Source organism: Haliotis rufescens, unplaced genomic scaffold, assembly GCF_023055435.1.
Source record: "Haliotis rufescens isolate VD_foot unplaced genomic scaffold, xgHalRufe1.0.p SCAF_19, whole genome shotgun sequence".
NCBI lineage: Eukaryota > Metazoa > Mollusca > Gastropoda > Lepetellida > Haliotidae > Haliotis > Haliotis rufescens.
In genome coordinates, this window is record NW_025963879.1 from 23,696,107 (window position 1) to 23,710,300 (window position 14,194).

Below are 14,194 nucleotides of genomic sequence, written 5' to 3' on the forward strand. Positions count from 1 at the left end.
CCTCATTGCTAACAAGCTTAACTATGAGCCTGAATAATTTCTAAAAGAAAAACACCTCACAACAATAATTTTTATTGTAGACAATTTCCATTTTTTAACAGACTGAAGCACAATTATTTATTTTCATGAATTCTCTGCGTCACTTTATTTTTTGGATTAAATCCTAGTCTCCCCTCCCCTAAATATCAAATGGTCGGTCCCTTTCAAGGTTTTAACCAATATACACATTCCTTAATGTCGGGTGAAAATACATATGATTGAATATCTATCTATAAATCGAAACGCTGATGACGTGTTTCAAATTTATAAGAGCTTAATACTTTAGCAAAATGTGTCTCAAATATATACTATATATACACTAATGTTTAATGGAATAACCTGTAATGTTTATGTATTGTATTTAATTGTATTATAAAATGCCCGGGAAAAGAAAGTATATACGTATGTGTGGCTGATAATGAAACAAACAATAAATGGTTATTCGATGGTGATGTATTTGATATGTGTATCGTAGTTGTGTTTTGGACCTTTTGCAGTGTTTCGGCGACAGTTTTCAACCTGGTAACGATTTCATAACGTTTGTAATGTTTTGGTCAAACCGTATCTTCATGTGTATATGTTCTTTTGATCAATAACTCTTTTACCACCGTCCGTGTACCACACATCCAAAATGCCAATCTGGCTTGTAGATAGCAATGACCCGAATGTGTTCATCAGATTCAAGCAGAACAGAATCCATGCACACACGAACATATTTGTTTGTTTGTTGTTTAACGCCGCACTCAGCATTGTTCCAACTATATGACGGCGGTCTGTAAATAATCGAATCTGACCAGACAATCCAGTGATTGTCATTATGAGCATCGATCCATGCAAATGGGATACGATGATATGAAGAAGAAGAAGAAAGAAGAAAATTGTTTTATTAGAGTGTCACATGCTGCAGTACAAAATATATGGACATATAAACATTTCATTAAAAAACAGCACCCGGCCAGTTGGCCTCCGAGACACTAATTACATAATGGTACATTTAAAATATTGAAAAAAAAAGAAAAGAAAAAATAGTTGTAACTTTGTATATTACTACACCCACACCCACACCCACACCCACACCCGCACTCACACACCCACATACACATCCGCATTAAAATCCCGCTCAAAGTATACAAACAGGTAAGCATACAGACAGGTAAGCATACAGGACGCTCACAGCAATCTCATGCAGAATTATCCACAGCAGTCTCATACAAAACACTCACAACAATCTCATACAGAACCCTCGCAGCAATCTCATACAAAACACTCACGGCAATCTCATACATGTCATACATCTATACACATATGCGTCCATATACACACAACTTAATTCATCAATCGTGTATACTAGCCTATATGTATAACCAGCATACATACCAACATACCAACCTACATACATACCTATATCCATCAAACCTAAATCAATCCGTATTATACATACACACATACAACCATACCTATATCCATCCATTCACACCTCAGTCCATATATACATACACACATACAACCATACAAGAGTCGTACTGAATACAATATGAACATACATTAAATACAACAGATAATATAAATGAGAGGCACTGTATACTTACGTACATAAACACACCCGCCTACACACCTACGTGCATATATTAGACAATGCATAACATTATGGATGGGATAAAAAGTAATTAAAATAAAAGCTAACAGTTTATATAAAGTTTACGGAGCCTGTACATTCTGTAGACAATATGCATCAACCAAGTCAGCGAGCCTGACCACCCGATCCCGTTAGTCGCCTCTTACCACAAGCATGGGTTGCTGAAGAGCTATTCTACCCCGGATCTATCCATACAGAACAAATCGCACGTGTATCGCATCGCCGATTCAGGTTCAATCACACTGTGTTATACACACCGATAATTCTATTAATTTAGTGTGTATTTATATATGTTTATATTTCGTTTCAGATTTGGACATCAGTTTGAAGTTTGAAACCTAAAACCAACTCAGCTAGTGATGGCGAACGGCAAGGGGGCAGATGGTGCCCCGAAAATGGAGATGAAGAGAAACATTGGACTCTTGTCGGGGATTGGACTCATCGTTGGTACCATGATAGGTAAAAAACACTCGATAGGCATCACTGACTTATCACAATCTGATTTTAAATGGAGACAAACAACTTGATGAAACCATGTCTAATACCGACGTTCAATCTCCACAGGGTCCGGCATCTTCATCAGCCCTAAAGGAGTCCTGGAGGGGTGTGGGTCGGTGGGGCTCAGCCTCATCATCTGGACCATGTGTGGAGTACTGGCTACTATGGGTATGGAGAGAGTGAGTGAGTGAGTGAGTATGGTTTTACGCCGCTTTTAGCAATATTCCAGCAATATCACGGCGGGGGACACCAGAAATGGGCTTCACACATTGTAACCATGTCGGGAATCAAACCTGGGTTTTCGGCGTGACGAGCGAACGCTTTAACCACTAGGCTACCCGACCGCCCCGCATGGAGAGAGAGTGAGCGAGGTGTGTTTTACGCCGCTATTAACAATATTTCAGTTATCTCACGGCGTGTTAGCTAACTGAGGGAGAAAAGCTTGAGGTGACACGTCTCAGACGTTGACCACTATGGTGAAAGCCACGAGCATACGTATTGTGCCTACAAACCAAGGATCATAATCAGATTGAATATGGGGTTTGAACCAACCCTAATCGGATCCTTGCTGTGCAAGTCCATTTCGGCGCCTCAGACCTTTAACGTTGGTAATCGCGTTTGTGAATGGCTTGCTACAAGTAGGTATGTTATTTGATAACGTCGGCATATGAATGAATGGATATTGGACGGCGGATACTGTCTGGTCGTAGATCGTCGTCGATGTTTGCGGTAGATTCAGGAATAATCCTAACGAAACCACGTTTTTTATATTCTTTCTATTCAAAGTACATTTTCAATATTTGCTTTTCCGATTTGTTAGAAATAGCGACGCATGGCTTAACAATGAACAGTTATAGTGTTCCAGTGTGTGTCGTCCTCCCTTTTAGGTCAGTGCGGCTTTGTCTGTTTCAGATACACGGAGACTGGGTGTGGTTAGGTTAGGTGAAATGGGGTTTAACGTCACGCTATAGATTATTGCCCCTTGGCGATTTCACGTGTGCGTATTTTCTGTGCCTGTTATAGAAATCAAATCTTGACCTGTGATAAAGTATTCCAACACTAGTCGATGAACTGCTACTGACACGACAGGGGGACTTTTTATTTACTTCAAACATTTGAATAATAGAAAGTTCAATTTTGAAAAGATTAAGATAAGCTATGCTGCGTGTTAATTTTTTAACAGGGCAAACAGCTCAATTCAGCTTATGCGGTCCACGTAGTGACGTGTAAGCACTGAACCCAGTAATCAAAGTGAGTGAGTTGGGTTTTACGCCGCTTTTAACAGTATTCCAGTTATATCGCGACGTGTCAGCTTAATGTGGGAGGAAAGCCCGAAGTGATGCAGGTCTCAGACGTTTACCCCTTTGGTGAAACCCACGAGCACGGGTATGGTGCTGACAAACCTAGAAACATAATCGGGGCGAACCGGGATTCATACCAACAATCATAGATATCTGGCGTGCCCAAGGGACGCAACTCTGCACAGCGAATCGCGGCGCCTTAGACGACTGGGCTACCCGTGCCCCCCAGTAATCAAAGATCAGCTTTAGTGAGTGAGTGAGTCTACGCGGCATTTAGCAATATCCCGGAAACCTGCTCATTAACATTGGGAGGTGGTTGGTTGGTTGTGTTGTTCAAAGCCGCACTCAGCAATATTCCAGCTATATGACGGCGGTCTGTAAATAATCGAGTCTGGGCCAGACAATCCAGTGATTGACACAATGAACATCGATCAACGCAATTGGGATACGACGACATCCATCAACCAAGTCAGCGAGCCTGACCACCCGTTACCGTTAGTCGCCTCTTACGACAAGCATAGTCGTCCTTTTACCGCAAAAATTGGTTTCTGAAGCCTTATTCTACCCCGGATCTTCACGGGTTCATTGGAAGGTGGAGCGAAAGGGGGTTTAACGCAGCGTTCAGTACTATTGCAGTCTTCTAGCGACGTGCATTTACATACTTGTCGCGTGAAGGAATGAAATAAGATCAACTCGGGTACGTAGTTCATTGGCCCAGATTCGATTATTTACGAGATTGTCATGAATATTGTTGAGTGCGGACAGAAACAGAAAAGCAAAAAAACCAACCCCCCCCAAAAAAAACCCCACCAAAACAACAACCCATAACAAACTGATGAAAAAATAATAGCACCGAGCCGGATCACCCGATTCAGTCGCACCTTTCGACAAACAAAGAGTGCAGGGATCCTAATCTAACCCTGCATGTCAGAAACCCCGACAATCATGTCAGTTTAATATAAACACGGGTTTAGAAGTCAGACAACAAAACAATGAAATCTTCTTTCAGGTGCCTTAGTCTACGCCGAGCTCGGAACGGCCGTACCTCGATCTGGTGGGGAGCATGCGTACTTGATGTATACGTACAAGGGAGATAAAAGCAGAATCGGGAAACTTCCAGCCTTTTTGTTTGACTGGACTGGTCTGTTCATTATTCGCCCAACAATGGTGGCCGTCATCAGCCTCGCTATGGGAACGTACATTGTCAAGCCTTTCTACCCCGGATGTGATCCCCCGACTTCCGTCATCAAGTTGGTGACTGCTGTCGGAATGCGTAAGAACAAAACGTATTTTGAGTTTTTTATACGCTCACCTTTTCGCGAACACCCGGTATCCTAACTATTTTATAGTGATTCATAAACACATGCTTATGATATAGTCGGCATCGTATATAGTGGACTGTTATGATTATGGAAAGGGTTGAGTCGGTTGTAATAAATCTTTTAGAGTCTGTATAATTTTGCATAATACTTATAGTAAAACCATAAGTGTAAATGTTTGTTTAAAAATACGCAGTATCCACATTTTAAATCTTGTTTTTTATATGTTTTATTTTGTCGTGCAGGATCCGCTGATCTTGGGCTCTGATCAGTGCTCGTAGCGAGACTTGCCTTGGAACGAGGCTGATAAATATCTGTGTCACATTCCAGATACATGACAGTTACTTTCCAAAGGATTTTCAGTTTCATTCTATTAAGATTCCAGATACATTCAAGTTATATTCCAGATACATTCTAGCTTTATTTGGTAACGATCCAGATCCAGTTAGTAATGCCAGGTGTCTTGTTCCAGTGCTGATCACGTTTATCAACTGCTACAGCGTCCGACTCGCCACAATAATACAGAACACCATGACTGTCCTCAAACTGATCGCTATAGCCGTCATCACTGTAGGAGGCCTATACAAATTAGCAGCAGGTGAGTATTTCTAGTTGTAGTAATGGAGACATATGTAAACTTTCAGATTTACTCCTGCCAAAGTCTTTGCTCTGAGGCGTTGGCTATCTGTCACCAGTCCCTGTGACGTCGGTTACCACTATTTACACCGATCTCTGTGACGTCAGCTTCCACACTTACACCCATCTCTGTGATGTCAACATCCTCTACTTACACTGGCCTCTGTGATGTCAAAATCCACTATTTATACCGGCCTCTGTGACGTCCGCACCTACTATTTGGTCTCTGTGACGTCAGCTCCCACGCTTTACAACGGCCTCTGTGATGTCAACATCCTCTACAAACACTGGCCTCTGTAACGTCGACATCCTGTCTTTACACCTGCCTCTGTGACGTCAACATCCAATATCTACGCTGGCCTCTGAGATGTCGACGCTCGCTCTTTACACTGGCCTCTGTGACGTCGGCACTCGCTCTTTACACTGGCCTCTGTGACGTCGACACTCGCTCTTTACAGTGGCCTCTGTGACGTCGACACTCGCACTTTACACTGGCCTCTGTGACGTCGACACTCGCACTTTACACTGGCCTCTGTGACGTCGACGCTCGCTCTGTACACTGGCCTCTGTGACGTCGACACTCGCTCTTTACACTGGCCTCTGTGACGTCGGCACTCGCTCTTTACACTGGCCTCTGTGACGTCGGCACTCGCACTTTACATTGGCCTCTGTGACGTCGACACTCGCACTTTACACTGGCCTCTGTCACGTCGACACTCGCACTTTACCCTGGCCTCTGTGACGTCGACACTCGCACTTTACACTGGCCCCTGTGACGTCGACACTCGCTCTTTTCACTGGCCTCTGTGACGTCGACACTCGCACTTTACACTGGCCTCTGTGACGTCGACACTCGCACTTTACCCTGGCCTCTGTGACGTCGACACTCGCACTTTACACTGGCCTCTGTGACGTCGACACACTCTCTTCGCCGGACATTAACATGTGTAGCTTCGTGTATTTGTTAATAACAGGTAAACATACAGCATATATTTTCTAGTGGTTTAGAACAAGTAACGCAGAATATGTATCTTCGTGTCGTTGTTTATAACAGGTAACACAGAGTATATATCTGAGGGATTTGAAGGAACTTCGCAGAATCCATCAACTGTTATATTTGCTTTCTATAACGGCTTGTGGGCATTCGATGGTTGGTAAGGATACAATTTCATCATGTGCATCTCTTTAAGGAAATCAAATACTAGTTTATGTGTTTTTTTTGTTTTTTTTTGTTTAACGCCGCACTTAGCAATATTCCAGCTATATGACGGCGGTCTGTAAGTAATCCAGTGATTGATGTCATGAGCATCGATCCATGTATTTGGGATCGATGACATGCATCAACCAAGTCAGTGAGCCTGACCACCCGATCCCGTTAGTCGCCTCCTACGATAAGCATAGTCGCCTTTTACGGCAACCATGGGTTGCTGAAGACCTATTCTACCCCGGATCTTCACGGGACAAACCAGATACTAAATCAACAGTTTACAAATTTGCATGCAATTACAGATAAATTGATGAATAATTTTGTTTTATTCCCTAAGATTTTGCGATTATCATTTCATTATAAAATGTTATAGTTACGTTTTAGTCTAAACTTGTAAAAGTCTATATATTTTAATATTTTGATTATCTGGCTTAAAATGACTTACACTCTTTCAGGAATAGTTTAAATTTTGTCACGGAGGAGTTGGAGAACCCAAGCAGGTGAGTTATGACGTAGAGTTCAATACAAGCAGGTTTCTTATTCTGGACACATGTGACTCCATGTTTCAAAGTTCCTCTGCTGGCAGCGCAGAGTTGCGTCACGAAGCTCCAGGATCCGCTACTTTTAAGTTCGAATCCAAGATTCAGCTCGATGTTGATGCTTGCTCAATCGACATGAGTATCGTTCTCTTTGGTTTCAAAATGTGCAATATGTGTACGGCATTTTCCTCCACAAACCGAAATACTAAAATATATGGAGTAGTGAACTTCAGCGTAATGACAACAGAGTTACACAATAGGCTAATGGTGTCGGCCCTGGAGCGCCAAATTTGATATTCAGGAAGAAAATTCCTCTTGGCGTTCCCGGGACCAGTAAGGGCTGACACGGTTCATTGACACGGGATTTGGCGCTCCCGGTACCAGGCAAATGAAACGATTATAAAGGAGTACCGCTCATCAATTTCATTACCTTATTTATGCATTAAAGTTAATGACTGTTTAAAATGTACATATTCATAACAATGTTCGGTCCAGGTTAAGTTCCGAGAAGTTAATGTTTAATAAATGCATTTAAGTTAAAATGTTTAACATGTTTAAAATGCTAAAAATGTACATAGTCATATGACGTAGGATGGTCTGGTGGCGCTGTTTGTAAAGTATAGTCTTCTTGGAATTGAAGGTTGGAATCTCTCTCAGCAACTTCATGGTGACATCTTAGTGTGGATATTTCATCTCCATAGATGTTCGAGATCGGCGTCATAGTACAGTTCCGCTTTTTACACTCTCTACTTAAGTCATTCTCACTTGCGCATTTGCCATTTGGGTGGTATTATTGTGGAAAACGAGACTTACATAGCATGCATTTTAACTTAAGTGTCCTATCGATGAGTTCGGCTTTTCCGGGACTTTTTTCAGCTTTTTCTGATCTTCAAATTTGGCGTTCCCGGCCCATAACCGGGAGAAGGGTCCCGTTCAACGAAGCGACCATGGCGATAAGTTGATCGTAACTCCTATACTTAATACAGACTTACGACAGTCGTAACACTAGAATAAGGAACACAAACAGTTCATCCACTATATGGTAGATGAACATAACTTAAAAAAGTGCGGTTTAACTAGAGTCTTTGCCCTCGTCGACATCATGTTGTGAAATACACTTTTAAATTATTTTCGTAACTATTTATTAAAAAGTGAGTCAGTTGAAGCTGGGTCGATTGTGTTCGCCAAGAGGGTAAACCTTTGGCTGATCACGCCGTCCATGAGTTGGTGAGATCCGTCGTTATAGTCCTGAAATATTGCTGAAAGTGGGGCAAACCATAATCTTTCACTGTCTCACCCACCTTTCAAAAGTGGAAAAGGTGCTCGCCAATGTATTCCTGCATCCAGACCTGTCCTCGTGTGTGTGGGCCGGCTGGGTTCAGGGATTCCAAGGCCAGCGCTAGGTTGTCTTCAGCGTTTGTATTCCTGAAGAAATATGTATGTATCTCTGCAGGAATCTCCCTGTTGCTATCATGGTAGGCATACCAGTGACGACACTCTGCTACGTCCTCGCCAACATCGGCTACTTCAGCGTCATGTCTAAGGAGGAGATAATCCTGTCACACGCCGTGGCTGTGGTGAGTAGAGTGAAATACAGAACTGTTCAAATGTGTCTCACCAATTCCGTCTTATCTGTACATCTTTCTATTTATTATAAGAAATTCATTCCCGATCGTATTATAGGAAATTTCACAGCCCCTACATTCTGTTTCATATTCATTTCAGATGTAAGGCGGTCGAGCTTTACATTGAGACACAATTTTGTTCTTTTGATGTCACTCATAGCTGGCAGTGACTTTCATTAATGAGTTTCCTTCATGCTCTCATCTTGTTGTTGGTAGACATGGGGTGACCGAGTCTTGGGCGTCATGTCCTGGTGCATTCCGATGTTCGTGGCCTTGTCAACATTTGGCTCCGTCAACGGGAGCCTGTTTTCGTCAGGAAGGTAAAGTCTTTGTTCAACACATACATATATACATATGTTATTTCAACACTAAACTCCATTTTAAGACGAAGGTACACACCTCGTATAAATTCTTGTTTTACACTTGATGCAAATGTCACAAAGGAACCAAGTTTGTTTGTTTGTTGTCTGACGTCGCACTCAGCAATACTCCAGCTATAAGACGGCGGTCTGTAAATAATCGAGTCTTGACCAGACAATCCAGTGATTGACATCATGAGCATCATCCACGCAATTGGGATACGATGACATGCATCAACCAAGTAAGCGAGCCTGGCCACCCGATCCTGTTAGTCGCCTCTAACGACAAGCGTAGACTCCTTTTACGGCAAGCATGGGTTGCTAAAGACCTATTCTACCCCGGGTCTTCACGGGTCAGGAACCAAGTACAGCGATGACATAAGATGATGTCTCAACAATCTCCAGAGAGGTCATGAAGGTTAGGCTTATGCCAGGAACCTTCACGTCTAATATGGCAGTTCCAACCCTGGCTTCTCGTAAACACTATGGAAATGGGTATCGGGTTATCACTGTGTCTGCTGTTACCAATGTTGGTGTGATGTGGTGCATTACTGCAGAACCCAAGATAATTTATTCTATTCTATTGAGTTCACCATTGTTTCCAGATTGTGTTCACTTTTGTTTCCAGATTGTGTTCACTTTATTTCCAGATTGTGTTCACCCTATTTCCAGATTGTGTTCACCTATTTCCAGATTGTATTCACTCTATTTCCAGATTGTGTTATGTAGCAGGTAGAGACAGCCATTTCCCCAAGATGCTGTCATTTATTCATCATGAACGACTAACGCCTATTCCCGCGATGTTGTTTACGGTTAGTACAAGAGAATCAACACATATGACCACATATGGTCACAAACCTTAAGCTCGAGACGGTGTACATTGGTAGATCTGAAATACCCCTTGATTCATGCTCTCCGGCATTGAAAGCAGCAGTAGTCGATTTATGGACGAATGATGCAAACGAATATGTATTTGTATCTAACACAATCCTATCTTAGAACTGCAGATATCTCAAGGGAGAGAACACAAGTGGCCCAGGCGTCCAAGAGTTGTGTCCCTTAAACGTGTTTTATAGTGTTTCTATGTTTGTCAGCACCTCATCCTACCGTTGGGTTTCACCGAAGTGGTAAACGCCTGAGACCTGTATCTCATCAGTTTTTCCTCCCTAGCCAAACTGACACGCCGTAACATAACTGAAATACTGTTTAAAGCGACGTTAAACAAAACTCACTCACTATATGAAGCAAACGTGAAAACAATACGTCAATCCACTATTGGAGGCGATCGTAGTTACAGATAGTATACATATTGGTATGCTGATCCTGTTTGGAGCTTAGCAACCTAAAGTTATTGTACAAATTGATTATCTGATATTAATTTGCTGATATGCACATCGACCTGTCAAATATTTATTGACGTTGACTCTCTATATAGCAAACATATAAATCAGTGTCTAAATCTACATTTTTACACATGAGTAATGCTATACACCACAGTCAGCAAAACTGTAACCTTGTCACAGCAGCCTGTAAATAATCGAGTCTGTCCACCCAAACCAGTGATTGATATCATGAGCAACCAATCATGCCGTCGGGGTCGATGACATCCAACAAACCAAGACACCAAGTCAGGCCAACCCATCAGACCTAGTCGCTTGTTACAAGTCAAAAGGTGCTGGGGACCTATTCTAGTTCGGGATTCCTTTTTGTCAGGTGACATCATGCACGACTATTGAACTGTGTGTTTATTCCAGCTGACGATATCTATTCTCCTCCTCATCCCCGGAGACATCTCCACCCTCATCGACTGCTTCAGCTTCGCCTCCTGGTTGGTGTACGGCGTCACTTCATTGTCCCTCATCGTCCTCCGCTTCACGGAGAAGGATCTACATAGGCCCTACAAGGTAGGCAACCAAAGCCTATCCAGTCCCAGAATTCTGCGATTCCGCGATCGCGGAAATATTTGCAGTAAATGTAACTTATCGCAGAATTTAAGAAAAACGCGGAATTTGCCCTTTTTTTTGTCAATCAATGCACTAATTTCAATATTCAAAGCTTTTCTTCCTTCAAACACACAAAATATGAATCCTTCACCAAAACAAAATTTGAAATAAATAATTCTCACTTGTAAACGTTCTTGTGGTATTATGACTACATAAGCTATGTCTAACATGTAACCATCAATACATATGGGAGCGGTCGGGTATCCTAGTGGTTAAAGCGTTCGCTCCTCACGCCGAAGGGTTCGATTCCCGACATAGGTACAATGTGTGAAGCCCATTTCTGGTGTCCCCCGCCATGATATTGCTGGAATATTGCTAAAAGAGGCGTAAAACCACACTCACTCACTCACATATCAGTGACATTAATATGCATACGAGTTTGTATTAAGTTATTAATTTAGTAATTTTAGCTGCAGAACTTTGGTAATTTTACCGCAGAATTCGCCTAGGACTGCATGCACTATTGAACATTGAGGGTAGAATAATTAACACAGTCACTTCCATACTTTCACGAACGAAACTGGTGGTGAATTGGTCAATATGAAGGGTACTCCGGATGGATACACATCCTTTTCCTTTTGATGTGATGTAACTTTTCCATGATGTCTGAAGTAACGCCAGTCAAATATTCTTAATAATACACCCAGGACACAAAGTAAAGTTTCCAACTGTTCGTTTAAATCCCGACGATTCTCTTGACTCTGACTTCTCAAGGGTTGTGATAATTTTGGTGGACCTCGTATTGGAGGGGCTCACATGAGCGGTGATCATAACGGTGGTGATCATATGGGCTGGGGTCACATGCGAGGGGGTGATATGGGTTGGGTGATATCGGTGGTGATCATATGGGCTGGGGTCTCATGCGAGGGGGTGATATGGGTTGGCTGATATCGCTGGTGATCATATGGGCTGGGGTCTCATGCGAGAGGGTGATATGGATTGGGTTATATCGGTGATGATCATATGGGCTGGGGTCACATGCGTAGGGGTGATATGGGTTGGGTGATATCGGTGATGATCATATGGGCTGGGGTCACATGCGTAGGGGTGATATGGGTTGGGTTATATCGGTGATGATCATATGGGCTGGGGTCACATGCGTAGGGGTGATATGGGTTGGGTTATATCGGTGATGATCATATGGGCTGGGGTCACATGCGTAGGGGTGATATGGGTTGGGTGATATCGGTGGTGGTCACGTGGGCGGGGATTAATGGGTTTTTAATATGGGTCTTCATCCACTCATATTGCTGGTGATCGTGTCATATGGATGGGACTCACCTCCGATCACATCTTAGTCACATCGTACGGTAGGCTCATATACTACATAAAGGAACATCAATCATATACTAGTATTGATAAAAACTGTTTTTTCGCCTTGTATTTCAGGTACCCATAATTGTACCCGTGATAGTGTTTCTAGCTTCATGCTACTTGGTGCTGGCCCCGATTCTACAGAACCCTGGTATGCAATTCCTCTACGCTATCATCTTTATAGGCAGTGGTGTGTTCATCTTCGTGCCCTTTGTGTACATGAGGATACATTTCCGTTTTATGGGTGAGTATTATTGATGTGTGTATTGTATTGTCTTGTATTGTGAGGGGATGAGGATAACGCTGCTCCAGTAATATTCGACGCGGGACACAAGCATGGGCTTGGTATCCCACATGGGGATTCGAACCCGGGACTTCAAATGCTATTTATTTTCATTTTGTGATTTTGAACATAAACCGTTAGGCACTGATAGGATGAAATCGGATTTCGGAACAAATCTAGTAGGTCTGGGACTGGTAACTCGGGTACTCGGGTCGGGTGGGACCCGGGTACCCACAGGACTACCCGGACCCGTGGGTAGTCACGTGATATATTGTTTAATCACAAAAACTCACTATAGCTCATTGGTTACTCTACAAGTCGCTAATGTTCGCATTTCTTTCTGACGATGCACCCATTCCTTTTGACTTGTATATGTTTGAGTGAAGATAAAGCTTCAGTCAACTTCAGTGAACGCACGATCTGATTGTTTGATACATGTAGTTTTAGCCAGGGCTGCGGTAAAATACTTACCAATCAGACATTTTGTTCCCAACTCTTGAAACTTGCAGTGGGTACCTGGGTAGGGTCGGGTAATAGGGGGTCGGGTACCCGGGTAGTAAATTTGGACTCGTCCCAGTCCTAAAATCCAGTTTGTTCAGTCATACCTCTAAGGTGTGCGTGTGTGCGTGCGTGCGTGCGTGCGTGCGTGCGTGCGTTTGCGTTACTTTCGCAAGACATGACAACACCATAGGGATACATGAAACATAAAAGCAATATGTCATCACATTACAGACTTGTTTATTACTTGGTTCAAGGATCTACTGACTTAAAATTTCACAAATTTGGGATATAGTTAACAAAATAAAAGCATTTCTCTTCCCTTCGAATCTTTTAATTTCTGTGATGATAAAAACAAATTCGAACTATATAACTATATAACTGACCAATTGGGGCCTATCATGTCTCCCCTCAGCACGAGGCTGTTCCCCAGGGAACGCTTTAGAACATTTAATTGTTATATTTTATTAAGACCTTCTACCATATATGCAATGTGAGTAAACTAAATAAAAGGGTCTGTTAGCAATCTGTTTGTTGGTCTGTTTTCCCTGCGTCAAGCTGAAGTGAAACGATTTGTATTTTTCCAGATCGGTTGACAGAACTGTGCCAGAAGGTGCTGTTGTTACTACCAACCACACGGGAACAGGCCACGCAATGACGCATGTGTAGAATTAGTAATCGTATCATCGTGTATGTGATTTTGAATTCAACTAATAAAATTACCGTGTATCATGTATTTGTTGTATGGTTGGGATCGGCAGAGATCGGTACAGGATGGATAAGCGAGAGGTTGTGGAATTTTGTGGAATGATTTTAGGAAATTACCGTATTCGACGTAATAAGCGCGGCTATATTTGCTAATATATTGGCTAGTGAACAATCCCAATTAGCACCCCTTCCGATTGATTAATGTACACAAGACTGGCGTATAATACGC

At 42.5% G+C, this 14,194-nt stretch overlaps 1 protein-coding gene across 7 annotated transcripts in view; it reads left to right on the plus strand.

The window, feature by feature from the left end:
- LOC124135353 (b(0,+)-type amino acid transporter 1-like) overlaps positions 1-13,991 on the plus strand; it is a 31,110-nt gene extending 17,119 nt beyond the window's left edge. For all 7 annotated transcript variants that reach the window (XM_046500651.2, XM_046500648.2, XM_046500650.2 and 4 more), the window contains exons 2-13: positions 1,986-2,134; positions 2,240-2,341; positions 4,484-4,747; positions 5,266-5,391; positions 6,484-6,583; positions 7,092-7,136; positions 8,629-8,752; positions 9,017-9,120; positions 9,875-9,971; positions 10,914-11,063; positions 12,552-12,720; positions 13,845-13,991. In XM_046500651.2, coding sequence (XP_046356607.2) covers positions 2,035-2,134; positions 2,240-2,341; positions 4,484-4,747; positions 5,266-5,391; positions 6,484-6,583; positions 7,092-7,136; positions 8,629-8,752; positions 9,017-9,120; positions 9,875-9,971; positions 10,914-11,063; positions 12,552-12,720; positions 13,845-13,915 — 1,452 coding nt within the window. In that variant the 5' untranslated portion in view covers positions 1,986-2,034 and the 3' untranslated portion in view covers positions 13,916-13,991. The remainder of the gene's footprint in view (positions 1-1,985; positions 2,135-2,239; positions 2,342-4,483; positions 4,748-5,265; positions 5,392-6,483; positions 6,584-7,091; positions 7,137-8,628; positions 8,753-9,016; positions 9,121-9,874; positions 9,972-10,913; positions 11,064-12,551; positions 12,721-13,844) is intronic.
- Positions 13,992-14,194: the final 203 nt, after the last annotated feature.